The sequence below is a fragment of the Hemicordylus capensis genome, chromosome 2 (genome assembly GCF_027244095.1).
Source record: "Hemicordylus capensis ecotype Gifberg chromosome 2, rHemCap1.1.pri, whole genome shotgun sequence".
Lineage (NCBI taxonomy): Eukaryota > Metazoa > Chordata > Lepidosauria > Squamata > Cordylidae > Hemicordylus > Hemicordylus capensis.
The window spans coordinates 311,870,711-311,886,095 of NC_069658.1; the positions used below are offsets into that span (position 1 = coordinate 311,870,711).

General features: G+C 43.8%; 1 protein-coding gene and 1 pseudogene across 1 annotated transcript in view; one reads left to right on the forward strand and one right to left on the reverse strand.

The window, feature by feature from the left end:
* FBLN2 (fibulin 2) overlaps positions 1-15,385 on the reverse strand; it is a 165,652-nt gene that overhangs the window by 39,778 nt on the left and 110,489 nt on the right. The window contains 3 exon segments of the mRNA XM_053293430.1: positions 10,513-10,614; positions 11,513-11,632; positions 14,158-14,364. Of these exon segments, the coding sequence (XP_053149405.1) occupies positions 10,513-10,614; positions 11,513-11,632; positions 14,158-14,364 (429 nt within the window).
* Positions 11,847-11,997, forward strand: LOC128348363 (uncharacterized; annotated as a pseudogene).

Sequence of the window (15,385 nt, forward strand, 5' to 3'; positions counted from 1 at the left end):
TACAAAGTACCTCTCCATAAGGATGGCTATAGCTCCAATGAAGCAGAATTGCCATGTGGTGTCATAGTGCCAAAACATAGAGACACTTGGCAAAACTGCACCACATCTATTGAACATGGCTGTTTCAGCACAGATGCACCTACTCGTGCTGCAAACCTAGTATAACATCTGGGGATAATTAATAACATCAGACCAACACTGCAAAGTTGTGATAAACATTCATATATGGAGTTTCAATTCTGAGTAATTCAGAAAAGCTCCTGACAGTTCCTGAAAATACAGCATGGTTTTTTAAAAATTATCCTGAGCTAACCAACACTCTTATATATTCTTGTGCTGCATCTGTAGTTATTCAAGATTCTTTTCTTTCTTCAGATTACTTCAGTTCAATTTTATTGAATACATCTGTTTTACTTAAAGCAATTTGTTCAGGGTTTTTAATTTTTTTTAGGTTTTGCTTTCTCCAGGAATCTATTCCATCTCTTACAAAGTCTCTGTCATATTATTTATTTTTATTCATTTATTATTTATTTTATTTTATTATTAACACTTTTATACCGCCCTTCCAAAAGGCTCAGGGCGGTTACAAGTAAATACAAGTTTATATTACAAGTAAAATGGAATTGTAGTGGGCAGCCAGTCATCACTGATAGAGTTAACTGGGGAAAAAAGCAGTTGACCTTGATTGACAGGCTGGAGACCCTAGGTTATGAACCAATCAGTAACCAAGTGGGCAGGACTAGAGGGCTCCAAAAGGGATTCTGGGAAGAAGAAGGGATGTCCAGGTGAGGAAGGAGCAATAGAGTCTTGCCAAGTCCTCGCAGGGCGCGTTCTGCAAGTCCCTGGGCCAGGTATTGCAGGGAATTGGTCTCACCTAGGTCCTGGTGAGGTCCAAGAGGAGGGAGCCAAGGCTTATGGCTTCAGAAGGTTAACATAAGAACATAGGAAACTGTCATATACTGAATCAGACCACTGGTCCATCTAGCGCAGTATTGTCCTCACAGACCAGCAGCTGCTTCTCCAAGGTTGCAGGCAGGAATCTCTCTCAGTCTCAAGATGCCAGGGAGGGAACTTGGAGCCTAGATGCTCTTCCCAGATCAGCTCCATCCCCGAAGAGGAATATCTTATAGTGCTCACACACCAAGTCTCTCATTCTATGCAACCAGGGCAGACCCTGCTTAGCTAAGGGGATAGGTCATGTTTGCTACCACAAGACCAACTCTCCTCCCTAAGGTTAGACTTAGGAAAAAGTGTTTTTAGACTTGCATTCAAAATTATTTTCGTTTGTGTCTGTTGCTTTGTATTCCCAAGTACCAGCTTTTGCAATCCAACTTCAGTCTAGTAATGAACAAGTTAAGCACCGCTTGAGAGCATCTGAGCATTTTGAATACTCTTTTTAAGCTAATATGATTTGCTACAGCAACATGTATCCTGAAGTGGTTTAATCTATCTATCTATCTATCTATCTATCTGCAATAAATTGTTTTCTTTGTTGTACAAGCCCTCTCAGACTGTTTGACTGACTCTGGGTGGGGGAGGGGAGAAGCCTCTAGTTCACATGTCCCCAAACAGCCAGCTACAGCTCCACTTATCCTCTCTAATAAAAGCCTTGGTGTCCATCCGTGGACACCAAGGCGTGTGTCCATGCCTCCCTCGGCCATTCTGGGCATGCGCTCCGCCCATGCCCAGAACACGCCGAGGGAGACACAACCGCAGCGACCAGGTGGCCATGTTGGGCGGCCAGAAGCGGCTGCTGCGAAGAAGCCGGGGAAGCCCTGCAAAGACAGGGAAGAGGCGGCGGGGGAAACTGGCAGACACGGGCGGTCATGTTAGACGAAAACAGGGGGACCGGAAGGACAGAGACATCAGCGGGGGAGCCGGGAGGGCTGAGGCGGCAGAGGAGGAACCGGGAGGGCTGTGGCAGCAGCGTGAGAACCGAGAGAACAGCGGGGAACCAACAGAAAAGACCAAGGGGAAAAATAAGTAAAAAAACGGGCCCGCGGGAGTGAGAAAGCAAAAGCGGCAAGGAGATAAGAGTGGGGAGAAGAGACCGGCATGACAAACATGATGAACAAAAAGAAAGAGAGGTGGGAGCCGAGAAGGGCAGAAGCAACAGAAGTGGAACTAGCCTGAAGCTGCAGAATCCAGAGGAAGGCAGAGTCAGCAAAAAGCAAACAAACAAAATCAAAAAACCGGCGAAGGCAGAGGCGGAAGCAGCGGAACCAGCCGTAGACCGGGGAAAGGCGGGGATTACACACACACACACACACACACACACAAAGTTAACATTAAGCACTACACACAAACCCGCCCCCCCCACACACAAAGTTGACATTAAGCACTACACACACACCCCGCCCAGCTGCCCAAAAACCAACAAAGCCAAACAAAAAAACCACACACACACACATTCAAACGGGAGAGGGGGCGAGTCCAGCCCAGGCGCAACTAGCCCAGAAACATCAGAAGTGGTGGGAGAAAAAACACCGTGAAATTCACAATCCCCCCCCCACAGGCCCAATTATAAGCCCCCACCCCCCTCCCGACGGCCAAGGGCGGGAAAACAACCTACATGATTGGAGCATGCACACCACAAATGATATATATAATAACGGCCGCCACGAGATCACCAACACACAGGAGCAGCTGCTCAGAAACTCTTTCTCCTCTGAGCGTTCCAAGGGCGAGGTGAAGAAGTCAGCGTGCGGAGCGGGGAGGGCTTTATAGCCGGAGAAGCGCCTGGCTGGATTGGGCCTCCAGAGCCCATCGGGTCCAGAGCTTTGTTCCCAAGAGCGGGCTGAGAGAAACTCACAAGCAGAGCATGCAGGAAAAGCATTCACATAACACCCCCAGCTCTGTTTGTCTAGCGTCAACAGCAGCTGCTCAGACAGGTACACTACCCCTGAAGCTGGAGGCTCCACTTAGCCAACCAAGCAAGAGCAAGCGAGGCCGCTGCCAGCGTCCCGAGAGAAAGGCACCGCCCCTCACCTGCACCTCGGGAGCCCTTAATAAAGAGCAGCCTTCCCGAGCAGCCGACGGGCAGAAAGCCAGGCCTGCCTCCAGCCAGCACAACAAATGGGCCGGGAGCGGGTGGGGCAGGGATTGTTAATTACCGTAGGCATCTCTCGGGAGGAGTGGCTCATCATCACCAATTAGGGCCAAACACTTTAATTGATACAGCATCCTGTGGGGGGAGGGGGTGAGAGAAAGAGAGCACGAATGAGCAGCAGAATATCTGTGGGTGCAAAAGGTGGAAGACGGGGATGGGTCCCTGCCTCAGACGTGGCTGCGGGATGCGACCTTTGTGTGCCTGACGGTGCCTGAGCACATAGAAGTCATACCTTACAAAGGGCAGTGGTTTCTATAAGGCGCCGCTGTTCCATCTATCCTCCGGGTGCGCTCCACCAACTGGCAAAGGCTCCCCAAGGCGGTTCCCAGCATTGACTCAGTGACACCTCCGGAAATGGCCAGACCCACGCTTGGGATCCTACTTGGTCGGAGTAGGTATTATGCCCTCTAGGAGTTTGTCTCTAGAAGAAAGCGCGGCATACACAGCCTGCCCACCCCGTCATAACGCACACTGCCCCTATTGTATCAGTGTCGCTTCCAGCACCTCAGGCCAGCTAGAGGCACTACCACATGGCAATAATATAATAGGCTTTCACATATGGGTTGCTCAGGGGATGGAGAAGTATGTGTGCGCAAATGCATGTCAGGTTGTCCCTCGAATCCACCCCGCGAATCTGCACTTGAATAGCTAAAATCTCTCAGAACAGCTGTTTTAGGAAAGGAAGAGGGAATGGACCTATTCTTAAATTGTGTGTGAGAGAGACAGACAGAGAGAGAGAGAAAGGAAGGAGTGAGGGAGGGAGACAGGACAATAGAAAGATGGAAAGAAGGAAGGAGAGAAAAGAGAGAAGGGAAGGAAAAGGACAAAAGAAACAAGGAGGGAGGGAGGGAAATTAGGAAAGAGAGAAGTAAAGAAGGAAGGAAGAAGACAGCAAAAGGAGAAAGGAGTGAGGGAGAAGGACAAAAAAAAAGACAGAAGGGAGGGTGGAGCAGCCATCCCCAAAGAGCGAGCCCGTTAAAGAAAGAAAAGAGGAAAAGAGAAAGAAAACAGAAAAATGGAAGTGAGAAGAGGTGGAAGAAAGGAAGGAAAGGAGGGAGAGGGAGAGAGAGGAAAGGAAAGAAAGGAAAGAGAGGGAGAGGGAGAGAAAAGGAAGGAAATAAAGAGAGAGAGGAAAAAAATAAAAGGAAGGAAAGGAGGGCGAGAGAGAGAGAGAGAGAGAAGGAATAAAGGAAACAAAACAAAAAAGGTACTAGCGCCCGTTATTTTAACTGGCTTAAAAATACTAGTGCATATATAATTGGTACCACGTTTTTATACTTGCCTGCTAGAAAAGTAAAGAGGAGATGGGAAATTTTAGCATTCCTATTCCCGTCAGAGGAACTCTGTTAACCAAGGAGTGCTTGGATGCAGCGAGACAATCTACCAGAGATTTGTCTGTTCTTTTAAATAAAGTTTAAACCCGGTCAGCTCAGCAGGTAACAGGGAAGGGTGACTCAGTGATAATTTCTCTCACATGAATTGGATGGGTCAGTTCCTTACAGGGTTATTTTATTTTTTGTTTCTTTTCTTTTGTATCCCATTCTTCTCAGGAGATCAGAGTGGTTTATGTGGGTTCCCAAGAGGTCTCCTATCTAGCAGGGATGTGCAAAGCATTTTGACTCAAAATGGGTAACTTCTTGTGCTTTGAGATTGAAACAAAATGGGCCTGTTTTGAGCTTGGAACAGAACAACCCTGTTTTTATTTGAAACATTTTAATGTTTCAAGCACCATTTTTGAGGCCTGTTTTTCCCTTGCTGATTGGTTTTCTGGCAATGGCTTCTGATCCTATGGGGGGGGGGAGCAAAATTTTTTTTAAAATCACCTGCTTGCCCATTTCTTTTGTGGGTTGGGTGGTAGGTAGCACCCATCATGTCCTAGAACCAAACCCACTTTAGAGTCCCTAGGAGCTTACTTATGGGGAACAATGGGGTATTTTGAGTTTTCCCATTGCTCCCTATGGCTGAAGCACTCAAAACATTTTGAGTTTTGTTTCATTGAAACAACCAGGTTGACTGCTGTTTTGACAAAATATTTCAGTTGTCTGCATTTTGTTTTGAACTTGAAACAAAACCATGCAATTGCATGGTCACGCAAATGGCTTGTACACATGCGTGGAGGCCAAAAACACGGCCACTGCACATGCACAGAGTGCCAAGATAGCTGCCACAGTACCCCCACAGCCGGCGGTGGGAGTAAGTACTTTGATTTTACTAATATAACATTTATGGAAACCCACTGCATCACTCAAACTGGGCCCAACATGTCAAATTTGAGACAAGCCAGGCCCCAGTCCAGAGGAGGGCAAAACCAAACTGGTCCAGTCTGGTCTGAATCCAGTTTGGATTTGAACCAAACTGGAAAAACCAGTTTTGTGCACATCCCTAATATCACAAATATATTCAACAAAAATGAGGGGGGGGGTCTTATCTGTGGTAAACAGGGAGCTTTAAAGTGTAAAAATCGTTTTATACTTATTCAAGGAAGTGCACAGAAGTTATGTGTTTGTGCTGCATAAGCAGAAGGTGACTTTTCATGATGCCTGAGTCTCAAGAATTCTGGAAATCTACTTATGATGCAACTGGAATTTAAATCTTTTATGATTTGTCTCAAGGAAATCCAAGGGACAATATTCTTCTGAAGTGATCTATGGTGGAGGCAAAATGGAATGCCTCTTTACTACAGTCACACATACTGATATTATTAAAAAACTTTGAACATTAGGAATGTATAATTTGTAGACAAGATATTCAAAGTTCTTAGCATCCCCCCCCCCAAATACTTCAAGATGGAGCACAAAAGCAGTGTAGCTGGCCAAGGATTCCTTATGGCTGCACTGAGGGACTGAGACAGCAGTTCAATAGATTAGAAACTATAATATATTAGTGGTTTTTCCTTGCATTGGGGAAAAAAGCCAAGAAAATGTTAACAATGACAAGTGTACCCCATGTGCTACACGTACAGCAAAGGCAAACACAAGGACAGGAAACACGTGCATTGGGAATATGTGTCAGAGACAAAGTTCAGTCTGTTTTATCTACGAGAGATGCTGTGCTATAGTGGATATGATGCAAATCTGAACTAGAAGGCAGGGCAGCCCCGTGCTATTTCCCTGCCTAAAGTAGAGCACCAAATGGTACTTCCTCCTTTCCCTCACCTTTTGCTTTTTTCCTATTAAAATTCTCCCTCCCTTCCTCTCCCTCCCCCCCCACACACTCCTTCCTCCTTTTAAATATCTCACCATTCTTTCCTTTTCTATTAAGTAATGTGGTGCTATTTCACTTTCCTTAGCAGAAAGGGAGGCTTCTGGGTGAGCTGTCAGGCTCACAGCCTACCATCTGAGTCAGCCCACTTCACCCTAATTCATCATAGGGCCAACCTTGTAGAAGACGTACTTTGTTTTTTGCATAGGTACATTTTTTAAAAAAACGAACTTCTTATATCTCAAACTAACAAGACAGATTTTGCATCTGCTGCCACTCTTTTCACATAATGAGCTTGGAGCTACCAGACAGTTGACCACAGTGGACCTTCAGGTTTCTATTAAGTCTGGTATAACGAAACACAACACAGCACATGTCTGACGTTCAGGATTACTACCCTGTAGCCATGCAGTTTCATGTCATTATCAGGTTGATATATCAAGTACTTCTTACCTCCACTGGTACAGGGTGGTTTGAAATCTTTTTGCATTGCCGTTTATCCAGACTAATGTTGAAGCTGAGATGAAGAAAGAGTGGCTATTTAAACTTCACACCTCCCCACACTTCTCAGCTGATACGCAGGGAGGTGCAAAGTTTAAACAGCCACTCGCCACATGCAGGCTGTTCTATCCACACTCACCATGAGAGTGGATTGTTTAGGGGATTGTTTAGCTAAGAAACCTAACTCCATGTTTTGGGTTAGAGAAAGCACACCAATATTGCTGTTTCTGCAAATGTAACTCCTGCGGTATTAGAGGGCCTCCTGGATTTCATTTCTTAAACTTTCCTAGCAGGGTAATGTGTGCAAAATGACTTTGCCCAGTCAGCGACGGGCCTCACCTACTAGTATTACGGATTCCTTTTAACAGATTCCTTGCTGCAATGGCTTGTGTTGCTTTCATAATATAAAAGCACGAAGCTGTTGCATCTCAACAGCATACAAGTAGTAAATGTCAGATTAAATCAGTAAACATCCATACAAAGGCAGGTGATAAAATGGTAATGTTGGTATGACCCATTTTAACTGTATTCTACACCAGAGTAAGAGTCATCATAGCTATGAACATTTATGGCTAAGTAGATCTGGAGAATGTTTTGCTAGGGCAAAAGCTACAAAGTGCATGATGTTAAGAACAGGTCAGCAAATGGGGCATATGTTTTAATCGACTTAAACAAACAGAGAGATGTATAGCACATGATGTTTGAAAGTGAACACATTGCATAGCATGAAGAAAAAAATTAATTGTGCTAGAATTGTTTACATTTATCCTCTTACCAACACATTTTCTATGCATGTTGAGAGCAAAGCCCTCTGCACAGATAACACTGTGGTTGACACAGTAGAATGATCCCAGTGTATTCACACATAATTGTCTTCTGGAACAACTGTGAGTACCTGTAAGGCACTCATCCAGATCTTTATCAACACATTGCAGACAAAAGTGAGGGGAAAAAATAAAATTGTATTAGAACTGGTCCTGGGATAATATAACATTTCTTCTACACTGGAACTATCTAATTAACAGTGTTTTTGAGGTTACAGTGCTATCATGTCCTTGTATTATCTTTTCAAATCACCAGATTTATTCAGGAACTGGGGACTATGGATCTTCAGCTGGGTTCTCTTGCAATCTTGTTTTATTGACACTTCTTCTTCAGTTTCTTTGGAATTTATGGACATTTTCTTTTAAGTGTCACATAAAGAGGCGAGAGGTCTTTCTTGAGGTTGATGAATGTCCTCCCAAGCAAATAAGAAGTGAAAAAATCTCTTTGCTCCTACTTTTAGCTCTAGTAGGCAGATCACACAATGCAGATGGGAGGTTGCTTTGTGCAATGCTATCTATGACACCTTAGACTAAATGCAAGATCCTGGTATACCTATTTCCCCATGTGTGATACACATAACAAACTTTCAGTGACCACTACTCATTGTGGTTATCTCCAATGGTGCTTGCCATGAGAATGAGAAATCTCTTGCATACAATCAAAACTCTTTTTTTAATGTTGTGATGGCACTGAGAAGTAATCCAATTCCTGTGGCATGACACTGTATGCTAACACCCGACGTATGGCGGCAACCACCATGATTGCCATTTAAAGCATCTTCTAGATTGTGAAGTCTCATGTGTTATGTCCCAGGCCACTCATATTGGACCAGAACTCATAGCCCAGCAGGAACTTTGGCTGAGGTCTGTGTGTCTTTGCCAGCAATTCCACTGAGAGATTCCCTGTTGCAAGGCCTCACTCAACTCTGCGTGAAATGATTAACTCCTAGGAGACAAGCTGGAAGCTAATCCCTTACTTCCTCTGACAGAATGCTTGCCATGTTGATGTCACCTATATCATTTTGCCTTAGTCAAATGCATTAATCAGGCTAGTTGATCCTCGAACATGCACCCTTTTGCTGTTACTTTGAACATTCTTTTTTAGAATTACACACTAGGTAGATGTACGCAAGAAATAATTTGATTGCTGTCTCACACATATAGATTACTGTGTTTCCCCGAAAATAAGACAGTGTCTTATATTAATTTTAGCCCCAAAAATGCACTAGGGCAATTAGCGGTACATCAGAAATTACTGCTAGGTCTTACTTTCGGGGTAGGTCTTACTTTCGGGGAAACAGGGGTAGCTTCTTCCTTCTTAAACAACCCGTTTTGACTTTTTAACACTCTTTGGAGCAAGAGGCACTAGGAGCCTGCCTCTTAGGCAAAGACAGACCAACAACTTAAGAAATGCAGATGTTTGGAGAACAAACAGAGGAGCAAATTGCTTCCTGACAGGAAAAAGACAGTATGCAGAGGATGCTGCTCTGAACTGGTCTAACAAAGAAACAGTTTGGTCAAGAGAGAGAAGTTTTATGATAAGAGCGACTGACACTTTGGAGATCCATGACTGAAATTGCTATCTTGAAAGAACTCCTAGTGCAGGTCTATAGGATCCAGCTGCTATAAAAAGGGGTCTCTGGACATGGCAAATCAGCAAGCTTTGCCTAACCAACAGATCTTTGCTCAAGAGCGATCCCAGAGTTCGCTGCTCAAGCCGTGGGGCTAAAGCAGGAATTCTTTCCATGGACAGGGACTGTCTGTGACCTCTGCTGTGCAGTGAGATGTCAAAACTACCCAGCCAGGGTGCTCTCTCTCTCTCTCTCTCTCTCTCTCTCTCTCTCCATCTACCACCAGCCTGCCTGACTGCTTGAAGCCTGCATCATTCCCAAGCCCCAGCAATGAACAATTCCTTTGAAGCCTTCTTCATGAACCTGGTGAGATGCCTATTCAACAAACAGCTCAGCCTGCTCCCCCACCATCCCTCCTCCCTACTAATCACTGCCATCCCTTTCCTAAGCCCTCCTTTCTTTCTTCTCTCTCTGTTTCTCTCTAAATGTTTTATTAGGATTTGTTAGACAGCTGTAATTATTGATTGCACACACATGTAAAAACTAGGCACACTGCACTACACTTGAATCAGAAACGTGTTTAATTTGGACAACCTGTTTGAATTTTATCCTGATGAGCAACTTTCTATAATAAAGCTCATTGAACTTTCTGAGTGTGTCTTCCTCTATGTCTGTTTGTGCGCCCATATCCTACATGGTCACCATCTCTAAGAACCAATTCAGTTTATGTATGATGTGACTTTGCCTCTTTCACTCTGAGCACATACAGAGTGCGAAACACATGTGCACTAGGCCTTCAATAGGTGTGGAAGCATTGTCCTGATCATGAGGGAGGTTTTAAAGTGTGTTTGCCTCTGCTTCTGTAGTGGTCCTCATACTTCCACTTAAGACATTGCACAGGTTTTTGCAGAAGTGAAAGAACAATATGCTTGCATTTAGTTTTATTTTTCTCATGAAGTGGTCTAGACCAGTAGTTCTCAACCAGGGTTCCCCCAGATGTTGCTGAACTACAATTTCCACCATCCCCAGCTACATTTATTGTGGCTGAGGATGATGGGATTTGTAGTTCAGCAACATCTGGAGTAACCCTGGTTGGAAACCATTGGTCTAGACACGTACATATGTGAAAGCGCAAGTTTTGAGTCCAACATGCTGCTATAGACATTGCAAGTGTCTTTTTAGGTCATTATAAACAGTTCTCTTGACTTGTACTACTCTTATGAGAGAGGGTGGGAGCGGGGGAGGGATTGCCTAAATATATTTTAGTAAAATAAATTTAGTGAAAACAATTGCAACATTCACTCACCTTCACAAGAAACCCCATCTGACATGAGGGCAAAGCCAGGTAAACAGGAGCACTCTATCCTTCCTTCCAGAGTATGACATTTGTGCTTGCAGGGACCATTATCTGGAAAACACAATGTTTCAGAATGTGTGAAAATTAAAGCAAAGCAACCCTCCTTTAGAGTTCTAAGGTTCCTGCCCCCTAATTTTGATCCCGATTCCCTGCCATGTAAAATGCAATGTAAAATGTCCAGAATGTAAAATGCAAAAACAAACAATGAGGCTGTCCACCCAAGCAGCCCTACAAGGGTAAGGATGCTCGTGTGAAGCACTGGGATCGAAGCCCATCCTGGCACTGCCTCCACAGGTAGCCTGGGAATTTACACTACCTTTTACCCAGGTATGGGGTTGTGTGTCTGCTTGGGCTGCACACAGCCCAAGCAGACACAGAGCCCAGTGCACAGAGCTCACAGGGGGAATCCCTCAATGCACGGTGCTTGTCGCATGGTGCATTGTGGGATATCTAGAGACCGGGGTGAATTTTCCCAGCCACCAAAATGTCTCACCACTTGTGGTAGCACCAGTCATGTAGGCACACAAGCCGCACGGCTGGGATTGCCACTGAATTGTCTGGGGGGGAGGTAGGTTCTCTCCTGCCCTCCCCGCCTGAACTCCCCAACCCAATAAAAGGTTGTGTGAATAAACTTAATCTATTTTTGTAACCTTGATCACTATGTACCCTCCTTCTTTTATGGGCATACACCTGTTTGAAGCTACCACATGTAGCTGTGTTGCCTAAACAAGGCTAAATAACTAGTACAAAACAAACTTGAATTCAGAAGCTAACCTCAAATTACCTCAGTATGTTACCCTCTGAGATTCCATCTGTCTCTCTCTTCAGGCTAATATTGTAGGCAAGTAATGTGTGGATGTGTGCTGAAATGAAAATATCCAAGGAAGCTTTGGAATTTATTTCAGCCTTGTAAACCATCTTATTACTCCATCTAGCCTATCATTCATACCTTTACACTTATCTTCCTCCACATGTAAATTGTTGATTGTCACAGGCTGAATATTCAGGGTTTCTGGAGCAAGAGTAGCTTTGTCCCCTAAGGCAGTGTTTTGTCCATCTTCTTCAAAATCTATTCATTTATGTAAATGAAACATATCAACATTAATTGTATTGCTTCATATAAGCACTACCATAGACATTTATTCCAAGTATGACAAACTAAACACAGGGGCATAGCAAGGGTGGAGTGGGCCCAGAGACAAGATTTTAAAATGGCCCTCCCTCACTGAAGTAAACACACACACACACACACACCCCTATGTGCCACAATAGAACATCATTCCATCGCTTCTTGGCCTTTTGGCTAAGATCAAGTGTGTAGAACACCATTCTAAATTATTTTTTTAAAGGTTTTGTAAATTGTGGACGGTGCAAGTCATTTAATGGTACTAGAGAAAGACATGCTATTCTGGTAGCTCCAAGTCTTAACACTCACATCAGTTTCGGAGGATGAATACAACTGAAGGAAGCCTGGGAGGGTGCGCGGCTGGGAGAGTCAGTCATATGACTTGCCGCTGGGGGGCCCCCAAGGCAGTGGGCCCCCAGACAACTGTCTCCTCTTGCCCTATTATAGTTAAGCCCCTGACTAAACAGTACATCTAAGCATCTAACCCCTGCTAACTTGGCAAAGAGGCACCTTTTAACATGGTGATTCTCTTTATTTAGCAGGGGGACAGTAACTGGCCCTATCCACCCCCAGCACAGTACCTCCAGCGACTGTTGCTGGTGTCTATCTTATGTTTCTTTTTAGATTGTGAGCCCTATGGGGACAGGGATCCATCTTATTTATTTATTATTTCTCTGTGTAAACTGCCCTGAGCCATTTTTGGAAGGGCGGTATAGAAATCGAATCAATAATAATAATAATAATAATAATAATAATAATAATAATAATAATAACAACAACAACAACAACAACAACAACAACAATAAATGGCATGGTCCTATATAGATTTTTAACTCCATATGAAGCAGCTATTGATTTTGCTTCATCTCAAGCCATGGTCTTTCTCAGCTGAAAAACTTGAGATGTTTAACTTGGAGAGTTATGGACTGGAATCTCAGACATGCAATAAATGGCACAGCACTCCCCAGTTATATTGTACGGATACAGATATGTTCATGAGCTTTGCCATTACGACCTCTGCCAGATTTTGATTGATTTAAACAGTGGCCATGATCCATTCAAATATGAGCATTTTAAAATGGCATTGAGTTAAACTGAGTGTTAAACACATGCTAAATCTCTTCCATGTTGAACTATGGTTCTTAAAGTGCTAAACTTTGGCTTGATGATACTGAAGGTTTACAAGTGCAAAACACATTTTTTCTTGTCATTTTAAAACGTACAAATATAGAGGAAGCTGGATATGATTACAAAGCAAAACATTGCTTTGTAGGTCCACAAAAATCTGTGAGGTCAAAATTGTCTTGTGCAATTCAAGCAGCCCTCCTGTTCCTAAGATACAATTAGGGTTACACATATGAAAAATATAAGTTATGTTACTTACCACGTGAGAGGGCTTGAGGGCGGTCAGTGGGGAAGGCAGCAGAAGCGGCAGGCAAGGGCCCATCAGTGCTTCAGCACTGGCTGAAAGCAGCCATCGCTGACACATGGTCAGGTAACTCAGGTTGAGGGACTGCTTGCTCCCTTAACCTCATTTAAGAGACCGGCTTCTTAGCCGGGTTTGCTGCTGAGGTGCTACAGGGAGCCGATTGGCTCCAAGTGCTTCCCCTGGGCAGCCAAGTTTGGGCTTGGTTGCCCTAGCCCGACCTTGGCTGCTTGTGAGACCAGCCTCTACATCTTATCGAAAAGCAGTTGCAGCTTTGTAAAATAGTACAGGTAAGTTGCTACAATAGTGAGTTGCTATTGAAACAACTTTGTGAAGTTTTCTTAATGGAAAAGCAAAATACAAATATTTATTATGATAGTGATGGTGATGGTGATGGTGATGATGATGATGATGATGATGATGATGGTCATCATCATCATTATCATCACAATAAAAGATGAATCCACTTAAATGATAGAACAGGTGGCAGAGTCCAAGGACATCATTATTGCTATATCAATAACACATCAGTAAGCCTAGAGTCTAATTACAGTACTTATGTACAGTAATTAGGGGATGGCCTTGTTGTCCTAGCATCATGAGCAAACTACTTTGTCCACAAATTAATCCGACTTCATATAACACACAATTATGATCTCAGACATTTAAAACCATCATTTACTTCCATAGGTATCATTTTTATGTATGTATGATGATGATAAAAATGAAAGACCACTGTTACTGCATGGGGATTTTCAACGAATTTTATAAGTTCCAAAGATCTAAGTAACAATGAAAGAGAAGGAAAAGGCAGAATACTGTTATTTCAGTCTCCCAAATTAGAATTTTCCACATCCCTCAATGAGGTAGACAAGAAAGATTAGTGTCTGATATACTCAGATTACCTAATGAGGGCTACCAGCACAATTGAAATAAATTTAAATTTCTATTTTACACATCTCCTTCTCCCTTTAATTCACAATGGATGAAGTAATTACAAACTGCAATCTGGACCATTTTTTCACCCTACATATTTTCCCACCTGGGCTGCAGCTGAGACCATCATCCTGCAAAGTAAATCTTGGGAAGCAGGAGCACTTATAAGATCCCACTGTGTTGATGCATAGATGTTGACAGAGCTCTCCTGGGTAGACAAGACACTCATCCAGGTCATCTCCAGGTAAGCTGTTTGACAATTCGCCTTCATTACTGATCGACAAGGCTTCATTGTGATCCTCAATCTCTGAAACTGCAAACATTCCTGAGCCATTATTCAAAACAACAAACCAGGGGAAAGTCCTCTGTTTATGTAGATTACATGACTGAACATTTCTATATGCTAAGAACATGCCCATTTATTTGACAGGCTGGAAAACAAGTCCTCTTCCTTCCACGGTTTAACCTGTCCCCAAATGACAATGGTAGCAGAAATACAGTGGTGGGTGATATGTGGCTGTTCTCCCTCTCCAGGGTGTTTGTCAGTCCTTGCCCTCTCTTCGTGCCACAGTCTGGTTCTGTGGTGGCAACATTTCTTCTGACAGGAAGGCATATTTGGAGGCAAGGCGAAATTGCCTCCTGTTCTTTGATGACACTGAGTCTACTTTTTGGCATTCTTTGAGACTGTCGACAGGCATGTGGATGTGATCTAGTTGTCTTAGTATACATGGATTTTCAAAGATCTTTTGACAAATTTCCCCATCAAAGGTTCTTGAGTAAACTTAGCAGTCATGGGATAAGGGGAAAGGTTCAGTCATGGATTGGTAACTGATTGAAGGACAGGACACAGAAGGTAGGAAAAAAATGGACAGTGTCAGACTAGATGAGCCCTGGGCCCGATCCAACATGGCTTTTCTTATGTTCTTATATTCTGTGCACATGCCCTGCAGAGGAACAGGTGCACGCAGGCTCATGGAAATCAAATCCCAGCAGCCAGGTTAAGGGAGTGCTTGCTCCCTTAATCTCAGGTAAGAGCCAGGCTTGGGAGTGGGGTTAGGCTGGGCGGGTGCGTCAGGATCCACGCAGATCCTGGTGTTCTACACAAGCAGGCTAGGCTAGGCTAGGCTGCCCTAGCTTGGGCTAGGCTGCTAGACAGCCTCAGTGTCTCTTGGAAAGAGTTATGGTGATAAAAATTGACTTACCCCTTTTGCCATTCACTGCCACCAACAGGAATGCTGTCCGCATCACTACACTGATGGCAGTGCACGGCAAAAGTGGTACTTCCATTTTTCATTCCTAGAAGCACTCCAAAATTCAGCCCAAGATTTTGTATA